The sequence below is a fragment of the Ranitomeya variabilis genome, chromosome 1, assembly GCF_051348905.1.
Source record: "Ranitomeya variabilis isolate aRanVar5 chromosome 1, aRanVar5.hap1, whole genome shotgun sequence".
In the NCBI taxonomy this organism is placed as follows: domain Eukaryota; kingdom Metazoa; phylum Chordata; class Amphibia; order Anura; family Dendrobatidae; genus Ranitomeya; species Ranitomeya variabilis.
This window is the reverse complement of record NC_135232.1, coordinates 313,903,269-313,922,100: the sequence shown is the minus strand read 5'-3', so window position 1 is coordinate 313,922,100 and position 18,832 is coordinate 313,903,269. Positions and strand designations below refer to the sequence as shown.

Here is an 18,832-nt window from a genome sequence, read left to right as displayed (position 1 = left end):
TGATGCCACATAGGCGTCATAAAAGTCGGTGCCAATTCGACCTGTGACGCCTATGTGGCGTCATGGCGGGATCGCGTTCCTGCAGGTCGGGTGAAAAGGTTAACTCAAATGTCACCTAATCTGCAGGTACAGGGGGGGCTTGTACTTGACCCCAGGGGGGTGGCTTTGCCACCCCCATGGCTACGATTGCTTTGATTGGCTGTTGAAAGTGAAACAGCCAATTAGAGCAATTGTAATATTTCACCAATGAAACTTGGTGAAATATTACAATCCAGCCATGGATGATGCTGCAATATCATGCAGATTATTTTTCCACTAGGGTTAGGGTGAGAATTAGGGTTGGAATTAGGGTTAGGGTTGGAATTAGGGTTAGAATTAGGGTTAAGATTAGGGTTAGGGGTGTGTTATGGTTAGGGTTAGGCTTGTGGTTAGGGTTATGGTTAGGGTTGAGATAAGGGTTAGGGTTGTGATTAGGGTTATGGTTAGGGTTGGGATTAGGGTTAGGGGTGTGTTGGGGTTAGTGATGGAGTTACAATTGAGGGGTTTCCCCTGTTTAGGCACATCAGGGGCTCTCCAAACACGACATGGCGCCACCATCTTGAGTTCAAAAAGTCAAATGGTGCTCCCTCCCTTCCGAGCCCCGACGTGCGCCCAAACAGTGGTTTACCTAAACATATGGGGCATCAACGTACTCAGGAAAAATTGCACAACAACTTTGGGGGTCTAATTTCTCCTGTTACCCTTGGGAAAATAAAAAATTGGGGGCTAAAAAATTTTTTGGGTGGAAAAAAAAAGATTTTTTATTTTCACGGCTCTGCGTTATAAAATTCTGTGAAGCACTTGGGGGTTCAAAGTGATCATCACACATCTAGTTAAGTTCCTTGGGGGGTCTAGTTTCCAAAATGGGGTCACTTGAGAGGAGTTTCTAATGTTTAGGCACATCAGGGGCTCTCAAAACGTAATATGACGCCCGCAGACTATTCCATCAAAATCTGTATTTCAAAACGTCACTACTTCCCTTCCGAGCCCTGACGTGAGCCCAAACAGTGGTTTACCCAAACATATGGGGCATCAACGTACTCAGGAAAAATTGCACAACAACTTTGGGGTCTAATTTCTCCTGTTACCCTTGTGAAAATAAAAAATTGCGGGCTAAAAAATCATTTTTTGAGGAAAAAAAATGATTTTTTATTTTCACGGCTCTGCGTTATAAACTTCTGTGAAGCACTTGGGGGTTCAAAGTGCTCACCACACATCTAGATAAGTTTCCTGGGGGGTCTAGTTTCCAAAATGGGGTCACTTGTGGGGGAGCTCCAATGTTTAGGCACACAGGGGCTCTCTATACGCGACATGATGTCCGCTAACGATTGGAGCTAATTTTCAATTCATAAAGTCAAATGGAGCTCTTTCCCTTCCGAGCCCTGCCGTGCGCCCAAATAGTGGTTTATGACCACATATGAGGTATCGGTGCACTCAGGAGAAATTGCCCAACAAATTTTAGGATCCACTTTATCCTGTTGCCCATGTGAAAATGAAAAAATTGAGGCAAAAATAAAATTTTTGTGAAAAAAAGTACTTTTTAATTTTTATGGATCAATTTATGAAGCACCTGGGGGTTCAAAGTGCTCACTATGCATCTAAATAAGTTCCTTGGGGGGTCTAGTTTCCAAAATGGGGTCACTTGTAGGGGAGCTCCAAAGTTTAGGCACACAGGGGCTCTCCATACACGACATGGTGTCCTCTAACGATTGGAGCTAATTTTCCATTCAAAAAGTCAAATGGCGCTCCTTCCCTTCCGAGCCCTGCCGTGCGCCCAAACAGTGGTTACCCCCCAGATATGGGGTATCGGCGTACTCAGGACAAATTGTACAACAACTTTTGGCATCCACTTTCTCCTTTTACCCTTGGGAAAATAAAAAAAATTGTTGCTAAAAGATCATTTTTGTGACTAAAAAGTTAAATGTTCATTTTTTCCTTCCATGTTGCTTCAGCTGCTGAGAAACACCTGAAGGGTTAATATACTTCTTGAATGTGGTTTTGATCAGCTTGAGGGGTGCAGATTTTAGAATGGTTTCACTTTTGGGTATTTTCTGTCATATTGACCCCCCAAAGTCTCTTCAAATGTGATTTGGTCCCTAAAAAAATGGTTTTGTAAATTTTGTTGTAAAAATGAGAAATCGCTGGTCAACTTTTAACCCTTATAACTTCCTAACAAATAAAAATTTTGTTTCCAAAATTGTGCTGATGTAAAGTAGACATGTGGAAAATGTTATTTATTAACTATTTTGTGTCACATAACATAACTGGTTTAACAGAATAAAAATTCAAAATTTTAAAATTGCGAAATTTTCAAAATTTTCGCCAAATTTCCAATTTTTTCACAAAAACGCAAAAACTATCGATCTAAATTTACCACTAACATGAATCCCAATATGTCACAAAAAAACAGTCTAAGAATCGCTAAGATTCATTGAAGTGTTCCTGAGTTATTACCTCATAAAGAAACACTGGTCAGAATTGCAAAAAATGGCCAGGTCATTAAGGTCAAAATAGGCTGGGTCATGAAAGGGTTAAAGAGGTTGTCCTCTACATTTTTTCTTTTAAAAATAGTCCCAAGGGGTTATTAAAGAAAGAGATAAAACACAGACATCTAATGGACACCCTCATTTTCCCTGCACTGGTGACTAGATGGAGGAAAAATTGTTTCTTCAGCCTCAGATAAATTGTATAGGCTGCAGCCGATCAGTGACTACTGATTGGCTGCAGTGGGCACATGATGAAGGGAAACATATGCAGTGGACAGTGGGGTTGTGATACGTATTTGCCCCTTTTTTTTGTCTTAATGCCCCTTTGGTCCCATTTTTATCATAAAAATATGTATTGGACAACTCCTTTAAAAGGGGTTGTCCACCACTAGGACAACTCCTTTTTGATCAAAATGTTTGTCCATCATAAAATAATAAAGCTTATACTCCCCTCTCGTGCTGGTGCCGTTACAGAGGTCTGCACTTGCTCTCACGGGGCTCTCGTGCGGTGTTGTTATATCACTGTCTCCGACTTTGGACAAATCGTACATGAAGAGGAAGTCTGGGCTGCAGCTGATCTAGGACTTCCTTTTCATGTCCAATTCGACAGGAGGCGGGGATAGTGACGCCCGCACTGATTGGGCGCCGGGCTCACGTGTCACAACACCTCACGAGAGCTTCGGGGAGAGCGAGTGCAGACACCGTGGGAACAGTGCCAGCACGGGAGCAGATTATAAGCTTTATTATTTTATCGGGGCCATGTGAGGGGTATGAGAAGTTGTCCATGTAGTGGACAACTTCTTGACTGTGTCAAATTTTGATGCATTGTTTTCTCAACATTCTAGTTAAAACATAAAAACACATAAAAAATGAGACAAAAATAGCATGTATGAGCGCAGCCAAACAGCGCAACTTCATTTAGATTGGTGTACTATACACACTATGCTATCAGACAAGCACAATCAGGACTAAAATAGTGAAAAACAGTCACAGTCATCAGACTGGTTGGGCAACATACCATATAATAGTTTTTACAAGTTGCCATGAATATCTTTTCACATCTTTAAAGTATTGTCTATTGTTGTGGAAATTTGAAACTCAAGATTTCCTTAATCCACCAAGACTACACACTGCTTATATTCCACAACTATAATTCTGTATCAAAGGAACACTAAATCTAGAAGTGAAAGCTTAAAGCACCACTAGATTTTTTTATCCCCGCTGACGTTATTAATCTAAGATCTCCGACCCTAGCATTATACAGTGGCTTGCCCCCTTGGCTTTTTACCTATTTTGTTACAGTATACCCGTTGCTTAAATATTTTTGTAATCTGATTTTTTGTGATGCTTCAGGACTAAATAGTCTAAGTTGGTGGGGTGAAGTGTGACAAATATAGGCAAAAATTAAATTTATGTGACATGTGGGAGACTCTCCAAATTTATGGAAGAAGGTACTGTGGTCAGATGAGACCAAAATTTTACTTTTGGCCACCAAAGTAAACGATATCTCTGGCGCCAAACCAACACAGCTCATCACTTCAAGAAAACCATCCCCACAGTGAAACATGATGGTGGCAGCATTATGCTGTGGGGATGCTTTTCGGCAGCAGGGACAGGGAAAATGGTCAGAGTCGAGGGGAAGATGGATGGTGCAAAATACAGAGCTATAAAGCCCAGATCTCAATCCAATTGAGAATCTGTGGTCAAACTTGAAGATTGCTGTTGACCAGAGAAAATCATCTAAGCTGAAGGAGTTGGAGCAGTTTTGCCTTGAGCAACACTCCTGCGCTGCAATAAAAAACAAACAAACGCTACATCTGTGCTTTACATTCAGCAAGAAATATAGCTGACCTCGCTATTTAGTCTGCAGAATTTTCTGTATGATCTTGAAGGAGTCAGTCTTGTTAAAATCCTGTAGAGAGGAAATAGGGATTTTTGTGTGCTCACCATAAAATCCTTTTCTCCGAGCCAATCATTGGGGGACACAGACCATGGGTGTTATGCTGCTGCCACTAGGAGGACACTAAGTTGAAACAAAAAGAGTTAGTTCCTCCTCTGCAGTATACACCCTCCTGCTGGCTCCCAGAGAACCAGTTCAGTGCAAAAGCAGTAGGAGATCATAAACTTCATATCAGATTAAAGAAAAACCAAGTGCAAGCCAAAAGATTAACAGGGTGGGTGCTGTGCCCCCAATGATTGGCTCGGAGAAAAGGATTTTACGGTGAGTACACAAATATCACTATATTTCTCCTACGCATCATTGGGGGACACAGACCATGGGACATCCCAAAGCAGTCTGTGATAATTATAGGGGATAACTCAGGAGACTCTTTGCGTGGAACAAGACAACTACAGGACACAGTTTTATAAGTGGTAAAGTCTATATTATCACATGGTGATTCAAACAGGTGCAGAGAGAAACTCAAGTCCACAACACTTGGTGCAAATAATAAACGCAGCTTAGCAGTCTATAGGAAACTTCAGAGGAAAATCAATCAAGCAGAAAGTCTATGAAGCACACTTATTCTTGAGGATACTTGACACGAATAAATCCTTGTCTTAGTCCAGACACAGATAGATATGCTTATAGGCAGTTCAAATCATATCTTAGCTCAACCAGGGAGGCCTGGTTAATAGTCTCAGGTTATTGCAAAGCAGCAGCAGCTTACATGTCCAGCAAATGCAGATGAAGTAAACACGAGCAGCAGATGAAGGAGGATTACTGGAAACTTGTGTATGCAGCAGGAACTCAGAGCAGAGTAGCAGGATCACCACACAGGTTCACAGGAGCAGGTGTATAGCCAGGGAGTAATCAGAGGTCAGGAGCTGGATGCAAGGCAGAATACTCTAGCACAGACTGAAAGCTGGGGTGGAGTTTTCTAGCAGGAAGACACAGTGCACATGAGACCAAAGACGCCATCTTGGAAGAGGGCAGTAATGCACAAAAGGTAAAAAATGTTCAGAGTCCTGACACAGTCCCTGAGTGGGGAATTACATCACAGATCTAACCCCATGTACCAACTGACTAAAGTTGCGCTACCGCCGCTTGCAGAATACATCTGCGAAGGGCCGTTTGTGCAGAAGTCTGAGAGCGTAGGCTGTATCAAGTTACAGCCTTGCAGCCCTGTTGTGCTGACGCCTGATGCCGAAAGGCACAAAAAAGAACGTCTACCGACCGAGTAGTGTGCTGTAATCCCCATTGGGATAGGCATGTCACTGACGCAGTAGGACATCTGAAAAGCCAAGTGAGACCATTTGGTATCGTAGCCCTGAAATGGCTAAACGGTGCCTGAGACCCTCAGGAACACACAGATAGGGCGTCCGACCTACTGAAGGGCGTCATCTTCTAGATGCACCTTTGGAAAGCCTTTACTATGTCCAGGGTGTGAAAGGCTCATTCCACCAAGATGTACTGGATGGACAAGAAAAGAGAGAAGGACAAAGTCCTTGATAAGGTGGAAAGAGAAAAACCAACTTGGGAAAAAACAGAGACCGTAGATGATTCGATGACAGTCTTGTCCTGGGGGAAAATCAGGAAAGGAACGGCACTCGACCGAACAGAGTGGTAGCTCTGAAACTTGGTTGATAGACAGCGCAGCGAGAAGAAACAGACGACTTCGGAGACATCCTGCAACGGTTCGAATGGCGTCTGTTAAAGAGCACCCAGGACCATATAAGGTCTCAGGGCTCTAAATGCAAGCTATAGGGGGATACCACATGGGAGACCCCCTGAAAGAAAATGCATACTTACAGAATGGAAGTAATTCTGCGCTGGAATAAAACAGATAAGGCCAAGTTCTGGCCTTTGAGAGAGAGAGAGGGAGAGGGAGAGAAATAAAGCTGAGCGTCAAACCTGATTCCAGACCAGTCTGGAGAATTTCCCAAATTGGAGGGAACAGAGAAGACATGAGGACGTCCTGACAAAAAAAGAACGTTGGCAGATTATATTTGGATGATCCGGCAGTCGCCATAGGACATCGACTACTATCTGCACTAAATCTGAATATCACGCCCAGTGGGGCCTAACCTGGGCGACGAGGAGTCCCCTCTGCTCAGGTCTACCTGACGACTCTCGGAAGTAAAGGTAGCGGGGAAAAAAGCACGTACTGAAGATGAAACTGAAGCCGCGGAGAGACCCGTGTATACCCCTTGATGGTCTTTGGATCCCGAGACCGAGCTCTGAAGTGGATTACCTTGGCGTTCAATCTTGAAGCCATCCGATCCACGCCTGGACTCCTTAAATGAATACATTTCTGTCGAAAGGCCTCCCACTGTCCCAAGGCGAGACCTTGACGGCTAGGAAAAAACTGCCGCCTGGGATATGGACTGCTGAAAATACTGAGTGGTTCCTCTCTGCCTGTCGAGCAATATGGGCTACCTTGTGCATGGCCACCCTGCTGTGGGTACACCCTTTAATAATTGATACATGTGACAGCCGTGGCTTTATCCTATTGAATTCGGATGGGGTGACTCGCCAGGAGATAATGGAACTGTTGCAGGGCTATCCTGATTGCTCGGATTTCCCAGACATTAATCGGAAGGCTTGACTCCCGAGGTGATCAGCACCCCTGAGCCATGGAGGTGCCTAAGACTACTCCCCAGTCAAGGAGACTGACATCGGTAGACACCACTAACCATTAAATCAGGAGAAAATATTTCCTCTGGAAGAGAGAAGGCCTCAAAGTCCACCACCTGAGAGGTTGCCTGAGCCACTGGGGCATGCAGCACCGGCGATCAAGGAAGAAAATGGGTTCATGCTGCAGGGGACGGAGATTCAGATGAACGAAAAAGAAGACCGTTTCCACTGCTGTCACCATTTTGCCCTAGTGCCGTCATAGCAAACCGGATAGAATGACGGAGTGAGTGGTTAAGTGCGTGGGCTCCCTGTTAAAAAAGGCTCGGACCTTGTGTTGAGGGAGAATCACTAATCCTCGGAGGCATCCAAGGTCATTCCTAAAAAGGATATCCACTGGGCTGGAACGAGGGGAGCCTGTATACATTTATCCACGAGCTCAGGGGAGGAAGAGTATCGCCAGAGATGCGGAGCTACTTCGCGCAGTCCTGGAAGGACAGACCCCTGATGAGAAGGTCGTCTGAGTAGGGCAGAAAGATCACGCCTCGAGAGTGCAAGATGGACATGACAGCCGTCATGACCTTCGAGAGCACAATGTGAACTGAAAATACTGTTTGGGAATGGCAAAGCACAGGATTGTTTAGAGAGGGGAAAATCTGAATATGTAGGCAAAAACATCCCGTTGTCGATGGATGTTAGAAGCATCCCTCTTTTATCGACAAAAGTGCGTGATCCTTTGGTGGGATCTGATGCCAAGACTCCAGATTGCAAGGCTGTAGTACTAACCACTGAACCAGCGTGCTGCATTAGAGATGGAAGAATTATCCCAGTCAGGCTGGTGAAGACCCTGACTGATAGAGGAAGGATCATGAAGGGACTGTATCGCTGTGGTCAGTGATGCCATGGGCTGCGACAGCGACGAAGACCACTTGGGGGGAGGTATAGCGTAGTCTAGATCCCAGCCTCAGTAAAATGAGGCTGTAAGACAGAATACCCCATGACCTGTTAATCTCATGCATCCTTTGCAGGGAAAAAACAACGGGGCCTCAGGGTTAGAGCACTTACCCAGGGCTGTTACCCAATGGTGCTGCCGGTCTGATAAACTAAGGTGGGATTTTGAACCCAGGACCCCATGCAGCCAAAGTAATGAGCGAACGTCAAACAGATTAGAATAGAACATCTCGAACCCCTTGTAAATCTATGGTGTCCGAAAAAAGATTTGTTTGTGACACCAAAAAAGGTTGTCCAAGCCTTGCCGCGGAGAAGAATTGCTCTTTCCTCCCATAGCATCAGAGACAAGGTGAGTCAGCTTTACTCTAAATAAACGGTCACTCTGGAAGGACGAGATGTCAGAGACCTTTTTTTTTTGCACACAGAGGCCATTTTCTATTCAATAAGCCATAAAAAAACCTTCTGAACGTGATGGCATCCGCCGCTCATAGTGTAGCGCAGCTAGCCGCCTCCAAAAAGGCGACCAGGATACCATGGCTTTAGCTACCCCTGCCGCCGCATACGATGGATAATGCTGAACCAGAGGTCTCAAAGATGGAACGAGTCGGAGTCTCTGACAGTCTGTGGGTGATGATCCATCTGGCCAGGGAAGAAGGATTCTGAATACCGAAACGAATACTGGCGGGTTCACTGCAGGAGATTCAGCTCAATCTTTCCACAGATCAAAACAGGGGGGTACCACACCTCAAGAGGGTGCTGACCCTTGAGACGTTTAACAGGTTGCTCTCAGCGTTGGTTAAGTATAACCCGGACCTCCAGGTGAATGGTAAACACTGTATGATGAAGGTGATTAGTCCTCTTGAAGGGCACTGTGTGTTCTGGGACAGAACCGCAATCCTCGTCAACCTTTAGAGTCTGATTGACGGCCTCAATAAGAGAGTCCCTCATTTTCTGGAACTCTGGCGAGTGCAGATCCAGGAAACATCCAATTCAAACTCAGAGTCTCGTTCTGCAAATTACTGGTGAGGGAGAGCGAGAAACAGAGCTGAAGAATGCCAAGGCCCGAGATTGCTCGGGTAATCGTACCACGAATCCGATTTATAGACGCTTGTACGTTTCTAGAATACTTGCGGCCAGTGCTAGCCGATGACTTCAGTGTAGAAGAGAATCCATTTATATCAGACCTGCTAAAATCGCCGATCCACAGAGGAATTCAATCTCTTTTGGCCAGATAAGCCACGGATTGCTTAATTGACGAAGCCCCTCAGGGGAACTAGGTACACTGGGATTGGGGCGATGGAGAGCTCCTGAGCGCATTTGAGGGCACGGGTTTTGCAAGTTAGATAAAACTAATAGTCTTATTGGACCCTTTGGGAGCTTGGACCGTGACGATGTCATGGCACCTTTAAGGAAACTGCATGCAGAGTCGTTGTAAATGCCAAACTGTTGCCCCTGTGAGTCGGCCCCAGAAATGCGCCCTCGCTGCCAGAGTAAGCCCCCCTGCCAGCATCCCCACAGACCGCCTGTCCAGTGCCACTGCTGGTCTAGGACCATGGTACAGGGAGAAAGGGGTCACCCTCAATCCGCCATCCCTTTAATAGGGAGGTGGAGAGGGACTTACACCTCGGCCGAAGCCGGGGACTAAATTTTTGAGCCCGGCGCGTTACCTCAGGTGTTAAGCTGTCAGTTCCGGAGGATTCAGCTTACCCAGGTCCTGCTCTTGTGTCCCCAGGGAAGGTGTCGGTGTCCTCACGCCTCGCAGCGCTTCTGTCAGCGCTGCGGTTACTGTCACCGCTGTCAGGAAGCCGGCTCCGTTCCTGAGGTGTAGAAAGATGGCCGCTGAGAGTAGGAGGGGCGCCTCTCGTTTAGGACAAGAAGCGCCAGAAGTGTGGGTGGCGCCGGCTGCGGTGGGCGGAGCCATGAAAAACACGATCTTGGCCGGCTAGAGGCCGGGGACTAAACTGAAGCCTGCCGGAAATGAGCGCCGCCGGCGGCGCAAACATATAGACGAATAAAGCGGTGTAAAACGCCACTGGATGCCGTGACACCACCCCCCAGGGACCAGGACCCCGTATCTGCGACCAGATGGTGCCAGCCGCAGTCACACTCACATTTTCAGGTGATGTAGCAGAGCTGGTGCAGACCTGTTGCGGTGTGGCTGGTTGTGGGACTCCCCCCTCAATCCACCATCCCCATAGTCAGGGGGGTGGAGAGGGACTTTCTGCCTCCATCCATCATTCGCTTTCAATCAGTGGTGATGCAGTGGGGACTGCATGGACGCCATAGTGGGCCCTCTGTTGTGGAACAGGGCAGAATGTCCGGCTGTAGGCCTGGCTCCAGGAGAGGATACATGGAGGCGACACTCCATGTGGTCGCCTGTTGCTGGTGTGGAGATTGGGACCGTGAAGGAACCGTCATCCCTGAAGTGAGCTCAGGCATGGCATCCCACGTCGCAGGAGAGGGTACGGGGAGGAACTCTCCGCGTTCTCGCCTGCTGATGATTCGGGGGAGATTGGAGTCTTGAAAGGATCTGTCGCCTCCTTCACTCCGTTAATTAAAAAATTAAAATTTACAGAAAAGTAAAAATAAAATATAAACGTTGGGGTCTGAACCAGACCCAAGTGCCTCCTACAGACACTAAGCAAGAACTGGTTCTCTGGGAGCAAGCAGGAGGGTGTATACTGCAGGGGAGGAGCTAACTTTCTTTGTATCACTTTGTGTTGCCTCCTATTGGCAGCAGCATACACCCACGGTCTGTGTCACCCAATGAGGCGTAGGAGAAAGGGGCTAATCAACTGCTTATCAATTCCATTTGGGCTGGTGGCAGACTGAAGCCCTTCACTCTTAGGCCATGTGCACACGTTAAGTATTTTTCGCGTTTTTTTTCGCGTTTTTTCGCTATAAAAACGCGAAAAAAACGCTTACATATGCCTCCTATTATTTTAAGTGTATTCCGCATTTTTTGTGCAAATGTAGCCTTTTTTTCCGCGAAAAAATCGCATCGTGGAAAAAAAAGCAACATGTTCATTAAAATGCGGAATTGCAGGGGATTCCGCACACCTAGGGGTCCATTGATCTGCTTACTTCCCGCACGGGGCTGTGCCCACGATGCGGGAAGTAAGCAGATTATGTGCGGTTGGTACCCAGGGTGGAGGAGAGGAGACTCTCCTCCACGCACTGGGCACCATATAAGTGGTCAAAAAAAAGAATTAAAATAAAAAATAGTCCTATACTCACCCTCGATGTCTTCCCGCCTCCACTGCACGCTGTCGCTTCGGTTCCTGTAGCTGGTGTGCGGTGAAAGACCTGCCGATGACGTCACTGTCCTGTGATTGGTCGTGAGCGGTCATGTGACCGCTCACGTGACCGTGACGTCACGGAAGGTCCTGTGCGCACAGACCAGCTATAGGAAGAGGAACGGACGCCGGTGAGGAGATGTCTGGGTGAGTATAAGCATTTTTTTATTTTTTTTATTATTTTTAAACATTCTCTCTTTTACTATAGATGCTGCATAAGCTGCATCTATAGTAAAAAGTTGGTCACACTTGTCAAACACTATGTTTGACAAGTGTGACCAACCTGTCAGTCAGTTTTCCAAGCGATGCTACAGATCGCTTGGAAAACTTTAGCATTCTGCAAGCTAATTACGCTTGCAGAGTGCTAAAAAAAACGCGAAAAAAACGGAAAAAAAACGCAAAAAAAAAAATGCGGATTTCTTGCAGAAAATTTCCGGTTTTCTTCAGGAAATTTCTGCAAGAAATCCACAACGTGTGCACATACCCGGTATGTGCACACGTTGCGGATTTCTTGCAGAAATTTCCTGAAGAAAACCGGAAATTTTCTGCAAGAAATCCGCATTTTTTTTTTTGCGTTTTTTTTCCGTTTTTTTCGCGTTTTTTTTTAGCATTCTGCAAGCGTAATTAGCTTGCAAAATGCTAAAGTTTTCCAAGCGATCTGTAGCATCGCTTGGAAAACTGACTGACAGGTTGGTCACACTTGTCAAACATAGTGTTTGACAAGTGTGACCAACTTTTTACTATAGATGCAGCTTATGCAGCATCTATAGTAAAAGAGAGAATGTTTAAAAATAATAAAAAAAATAAAAAAATGCTTATACTCACCCAGACATCTCCTCACCGGCGTCCGTTCCTCTTCCTATAGCTGGTCTGTGCGCACAGGACCTTCCGTGACGTCACGGTCACATGACCGCTCACGACCAATCACAGGACAGTGACGTCATCGGCAGGTCTTTCACCGCACACCAGCTACAGGAACCGAAGCGACAGCGTGCAGTGGAGGCGGGAAGACATCGAGGGTGAGTATAGGACTATTTTTTATTTTAATTCTTTTTTTTGACCACTTATATGGTGCCCAGTGCGTGGAGGAGAGTCTCCTCTCCTCCACCCTGGGTACCAACCGCACATAATCTGCTTACTTCCCGCATCGTGGGCACAGCCCCGTGCGGGAAGTAAGCAGATCAATGGACCCCTAGGTGTGCGGAATCCCCTGCAATTCCGCATTTTAATGAACATGTTGCTTTTTTTTCCGCGATGCGATTTTTTCGCGGAAAAAAAGGCTACATTTGCACAAAAAATGCGGAATACACTTAAAATAATAGGAGGCATATGTAAGCGTTTTTTTCGCGTTTTTATCACGTTTTTATAGCGAAAAAACGCGAAAAAAACGCGAAAAATACTTAACGTGTGCACATGGCCTAAGTCAAAGGTTAAATGCTAAAACAAAAAAAAAACAAAACAACAAAAAAAAAGTGCCCTTTTCGGAAACTCGTAGTGAATATTTTTCATGATCTGGGGCTGGGTGAGGGCTTATTTTTTGTGTTCCGAACTGACGCTTTTATTGATACCCTTTTGTGGTAGATTCAATGTTATTGCATTTTAATGAAATGTTGTGGCGACCCCAAAAAATGTAATTCTGTAATTTTTTCTCGTTACGCCGTTTACCGATCTGATTATAGTAATTTCTTTTATATTTTGATAGATCAAGCGTTTCTCAACGCAGCGATGTCAAACGTGTATTATTTTTTTAACATATTGTTTTATTTTGAATGGGGCAAAAGGGGTGTGATTTGAACTTTTTACATATTTTTGTTATATTTTTAAAAACTTTATCTACTTTTTTACATGCTTCAATAGTCTCCTTAGGAGACATGAAGCGGCCCTGCTATGTGTAGGAGAATTGATCATCTGCTATGAACGCTGGCCACAGGGCGGCGCTCACAGCAGATCAGCAATGACAACCACAGGGATCTCCTGCAGATCCTAGGTTGTCATGCCTACCCATCAGTACCCTGCGATCATGTGATGGGTGGGATTAGTGATGTGCTTCTGGCGGGGACATTTTAAATGAAAGAGGCATTTAACATGTTAACAGCCACTGGTGGATCTCGATTCCACCCGTGGCTGTTAGGGACATATGACAGCTAATCAGCTATCATATGCCTGAAAACATGCGGGCTCAGCACCGGAGCCTCCATGGAATGCAGAGATATGATCTATGATATATATACACTTCATAGGTTGTGAAGGGGTTAACTAAAAAAATAAAAAAAACCTACTATACATGTTTAATATCTAAATAATCGTACTAACCTGGAGAATCATATTGCCTGGTCATTTTTACCACATAGTAAACATGGTAAATAAAAAAATCATTGTGGAATTGTGCTTTTTTGGCAGTTTTGTTGCACTTGAAATCTTTTTCCTACTTTCCAGTACATCACATGATAAAATGAATGTTGTCATTCAAAAGTACAACTTGTCCCACGAAAAAAAAAGCCTTCAGATGGCTATGTCAATGGAGAAATAAAAAGATATGGCTCTTGGAAGAAAAAATTAAAATGCAAAAATGGAAAATAGCCATGTGGGGAACGGGTTAACAGTGTAGCCCAGTATCTTTCTCATATCTGTATGGAATCTATCATCCAGTGTTGTTAGGGCAATCACGCTGGGCAAGGGTCAGGTTACACTAGTGCTTTAATGCAGTATAATTAATTTAAGTACGATTAGATTAGATGGAAAATGTCAACCATTAAAGAGGTTCTCTCCTTTGAACCATGTTAGAGGGCTCCATTGACAATAGGCCGACCACAAGTTCTTCTCCAGCTAAGGCCTTCAATGATGAGACTTACTAAACTTGGCAGTAAGTGATCAATTTCCCTCTACTGTGGAAGGAATGAAGTTTTCATATTCACATCAGTGGGTTACATAATATTGGACAGGATCAGCCTTCCAGAGCGAGAGATCTGGATCTGTTGTAGGAAAAGCCAATTCACAGTCTCAGAACTTACTCTGAAATTCCGGCAGTGGGTGCAAATCTGGATAACACACCAGTAATTTCTCTCTGTCCTTCTGCTCCTGCAGGCAACCTTGTAATTCTGCGAGCCGTCCGGTCACATCTGCGACAGACGTCTCCAATGTTGTCTTCTCCTGCCGCAGTGTCTTTATCGTGTCCTACATGCGGTAAGGTGGAAGAGCAGACCATAAGATCAAGGAATTTGAGCCCATTGATCAGATACGAATAGTAAAATGTTGGTGGTGAAACTGGAACGATATTTCTATTCAGACCTCTGTATAGCGTTTTTGAAGAGTAAAGTAATTTAGCATTACCTGTTGCTCCTTCATTTGGTGCCTTAGCTTTTCTTCCTCCCCCTGTATTTGCTGTATCAGTTCTTCTAATTTGGCTCTTTCTTCATCTGCCTCCCCCAGGTTACCACGCAAGGTTTCACACTCTTGGGACAATCTGTCTAACTGCTGTGACAGTGATTTTTGCTTTGCCTGTAGAGACTAGAACCAGCAGCAGAAGTCAGTTTATTAACACTATGCACATATTATGATTGAGTAACTATAAAAATAATACCAAGGAGGCTATAGGGCGAATGTTAGCGGACTTTTACGGAAAAAACGATCAATTGTGAAGACTAAAAGAGCAATTTATACCCTATCTGGATTGGCTGATTTCTGGGGGTCTGACCACTGGTACCATAGAGAACCCGAAAACGGGGCCTCTGAACACCAACATTGGGGCTCTGCAGAGCTTTGTTTCCAATGGAGCGAGGATGTGCATGTCCTACTTCTGCTCCATTCACTCTCTATGGGGCTACTGGAGTAGAGCGCTCAGTTATTTCCGACAGAGTAACCTGATAACATACACTCACCGGCCACTTTATTAGGTACACCATGCTAGTAACGGGTTGGACCCCCTTTTGCCTTCAGAACTGCCTCAATTCTTCGTGGCATAGATTCAACAAGGTGCTGGAAGCATTCCTCAGAGATTTTGGTCCATATTGACATGATGGCATCACAGTTGCCGCAGATTTGTCGGCTGCACATCCCAAAGATGCTCCATACAAGGCAGGATGGATCCATGCTTTCATGTTGTTTACGCCAAATTCTGACCCTACCATCCGAATGTCGCAGCAGAAATCGAGACTCATCAGACCAAGCAACGTTTTTCCAATCTTCTACTGTCCAATTTCGATGAGCTTGTACAAATTGTAGCCTCAGTTTCCTGTTCTTAGCTGAAAGGAGTGGTACCCGGTGTGGTCTTCTGCTGCTGTAGCCCATCTGCCTCAAAGGTCGACGCACTGTGCGTTCAGAGATGCTCTTAGGCCTACCTTGGTTGTAACGGGTGGCGATTTGAGTCACTGTTGCCTTTCTATCAGCTCGAACCAGTCTGCCCATTCTCCTCTGACCTCTGGCATCAACAAGGCATTTCCGCCCACAGAACTGCCGCTCACTGGATTTTTTTTCTTTTTCGGACCATTCTCTGTAAACCCTAGAGATGGTTGTGCGTGAAAATCCCAGTAGATCAGCAGTTTCTGAAATACTCAGACCAGCCCTTCTGGCACCAACAACCATGCCACGTTCAAAGGCACTCAAATCACCTTTCTTCCCCATACTAATGCTCGGTTTGAACTGCAGGAGATTGTCTTGACCATGTCTACATGCCTAAATGCACTGAGTTGCCGCCATGTGATTGGCTGATTAGAAATTAAGTGTTAACAAGAAGTTGGACAGGTGTACCTAATAAAGTGGCCGGTGAGTGTATATTACAAAGCTTCTTATTTTCATGTGTACTATTGATTTATATAATTAAAATTAAACCGATAGTCACTCTTTAAACTGAAAAAGAATGGAGCAGAGGGCGAGCAAGGGCATCTATGCTTCATTTGAGAATGAGATCTGTTCTTGGGGTTCTGAATCCTCTTGAATAATTGGGGTCCACTCTACATTACAAAGTTATCCCCTATCCAGAGAATAGGTTATAACCTGCAATTTTGTAAAAACCTCCTTTCACCGATATATAACGTGTAACCTGGATTTTATAACACTTTTAACCCACTTCAAGCCTCCATTTCTAATTGGTAGTTGTTTCTAAGCTCAGCCCCGGATTAGGAGAAAACTACAGTAGTTGCCATGTCATCTCACATATACATCACAGATAAGCAGGAGCAACACAAAGGACATTACATAGCAGTACTGAGCAGTGACGCTGTGAATCCAGCACTAGAATACATGTACTGAGTCAGTGGTGCAGCCTCCTCCCCCACACCTCTCTGAGGGCCACTACAAGTAAAGTAATAAAATTGGGGTATACATAAGGGATGGTGCATGCCTCAAGAATAAAAAACAAAAAGAGAATCCTAGTACCCACCGCCTCTCCCTCACAATCTACTTTACAAGGATTCTATTGACAAAGTATCTCGTGCATTGGGCTCAGTCTGCACTATGGTGCCACTTTATTTATGGGACTGTCCGTGTAATTCTATTACTCTATGTGTATTCCCTGCTTTAAAGGTCTGAGTTGTGGTGCAGGAGTCCTTTTTCTCTCCATCCATGTATGTTTGGCACTTTGCACCTAGCACTTTATGGCATCAGTGTACTGACATTGCATGATGTGTTTCTCTGGGCAATCATTCATTAAATTTGGTAAGAGTCTGTTGACTCCAGTCATACATTTAGCGCTTTATCACATTTATATATTGCATTATGTGCTTTTTTTTAAATCAAATATTGCTCCTTTATTCATACTTACTGACCTATAGATCTGGGCTTTGTGCAATAATTATATTGGGTAGACACACATTTTCCTTATTCCTATTGCATCTAGCACTTTGGGACCTTAGTATTGTATTAGTTGTAATAAAAATATACAGAATATATTCATTAGGGATGTAACACACTTTATATTGCTTCTATTTTAAGTACTATGCATTAGCACTCATTAGTGGGTCTTTGCACAATGTAATATTTGGTTTCCGATCCATTATATTGCAGTTTTTCTTCTTTGCTAGTACTTACCTGTTCTTATTTTTTTTTTTTAATTACAGCAATCATGTCATAATAAAGAATTGATGCATTTAAACTCTTTGTGGTCTGGCGTGCATCAATTTGTGGATAGGTATTTTATTACTTTTGCATGTATCACAATATCAGCTATACAGTGGGGTTAGATTATAAGTGTTCACTACAGTTAGAAAGAGTATTTCTTTTGGGGTACATTGCGACCCAGTGGACTTTTTGATTAAACTTTCTGTTGGCAATACCAGCAAGTGTTACAGTAAAGAGTTAAATGAGTGTAAAAGGTGAAATCTGCAGTAAAAAAATAAAGGCATTTATGTTACAGTACGGGCAGGCACGGCCAGAATTTTCATTCTGATTTTTTCCACATATACTGTTAATGGTTACCTATTTTCAGAGGGAATCCATATCAGAAATCTTTGATAATTCCACCACGTGTGAACCTTACATTGTGCATAAACAACCAAGTCTGAATTTCTGACCACAAAGTTCACTAGTGACAAAGTTCTCTGAAGTTCATGCCCTTCTATAAGCACAAACAATCGATAGCACAGAGTTTTTCTAACATCAATGTATACAAAAGAAAACGTGGTAATCAGGGTCATCAGTGTTCATGTTACAAATTTGCCATAGCATTAATGTACAGGTATAGGATTAAAGGGGTTTTTTCATCTTAGATACGCATGACATACATTTCTTTTAAAATATTTTTATTAATTTTTGAATAAAAAACAGGAATTGGGAATAGGGGAGGGAAAATATAACAGTGAAGAATAGTGAAAGGGAAAGGAAAGGGATACAATTAAAGAAAACAAACAAACAAAAAAAACTAGAGAACCAAATGTAATACAATAGTTCAACAGTAACAAAACGCATAAATACATTTAAATGAGTGTGAAATTTTGGAAGGACAAGTAAATTACAATTATTTCTTTTATTTGAAAATCTATTAGGAGGTTAAGGAGTATAGAATTTATCAATCCAAATCTTCCATTTTTTCAAGAAATTTTTAATACCACTATTATTTACAGCAAATCTCCACTCCAAAAAATTGTGTTGGTGAATTTGATCTATAATGTCTTCAAATTTAGGGAGATCTGGCTTATTCATGACATACATTTCTGATCTCTGGTCTTAGAGGTGGGATTTGTCTTAAACGGTGACTGCAAAACTAACCGTAGGGACTTCCCATTCACTTCTATGAGCTTTCCGAAAGTGGCCATGTGTGTGGAGGATCACCACACCTCTAAAGCTTAAGGTACCGTCACATTAAGTGACGCTGCAGCGATATAGACAACGATGCCGATCACTGCAGCGTCGCTGTTTCGTCGTTGTGTGGTCGCTGGAGAGCTGTCACACAGACAGCTCTCCAGCGACCAACGATGCCGAAGTCCCCGGGTAACCAGGGTAAACATCGGGTTACTAAGCGCAGGGCTGCGATTAATAACCCGATGTTTACCCTG

At 44.0% G+C, this 18,832-nt stretch overlaps 1 protein-coding gene across 2 annotated transcripts in view; it reads right to left on the bottom strand.

The window, feature by feature from the left end:
- CCDC157 (coiled-coil domain containing 157) overlaps positions 1 to 18,832 on the bottom strand; it is an 83,560-nt gene that overhangs the window by 29,201 nt on the left and 35,527 nt on the right. For both annotated transcript variants that reach the window (XM_077297302.1, XM_077297293.1), the window contains 2 exons: positions 14,676 to 14,852; positions 14,357 to 14,519 (listed from right to left, as the gene is read on the bottom strand). In XM_077297302.1, the coding sequence (XP_077153417.1) occupies positions 14,357 to 14,519; positions 14,676 to 14,852 (340 nt within the window). The remainder of the gene's footprint in view (positions 1 to 14,356; positions 14,520 to 14,675; positions 14,853 to 18,832) is intronic.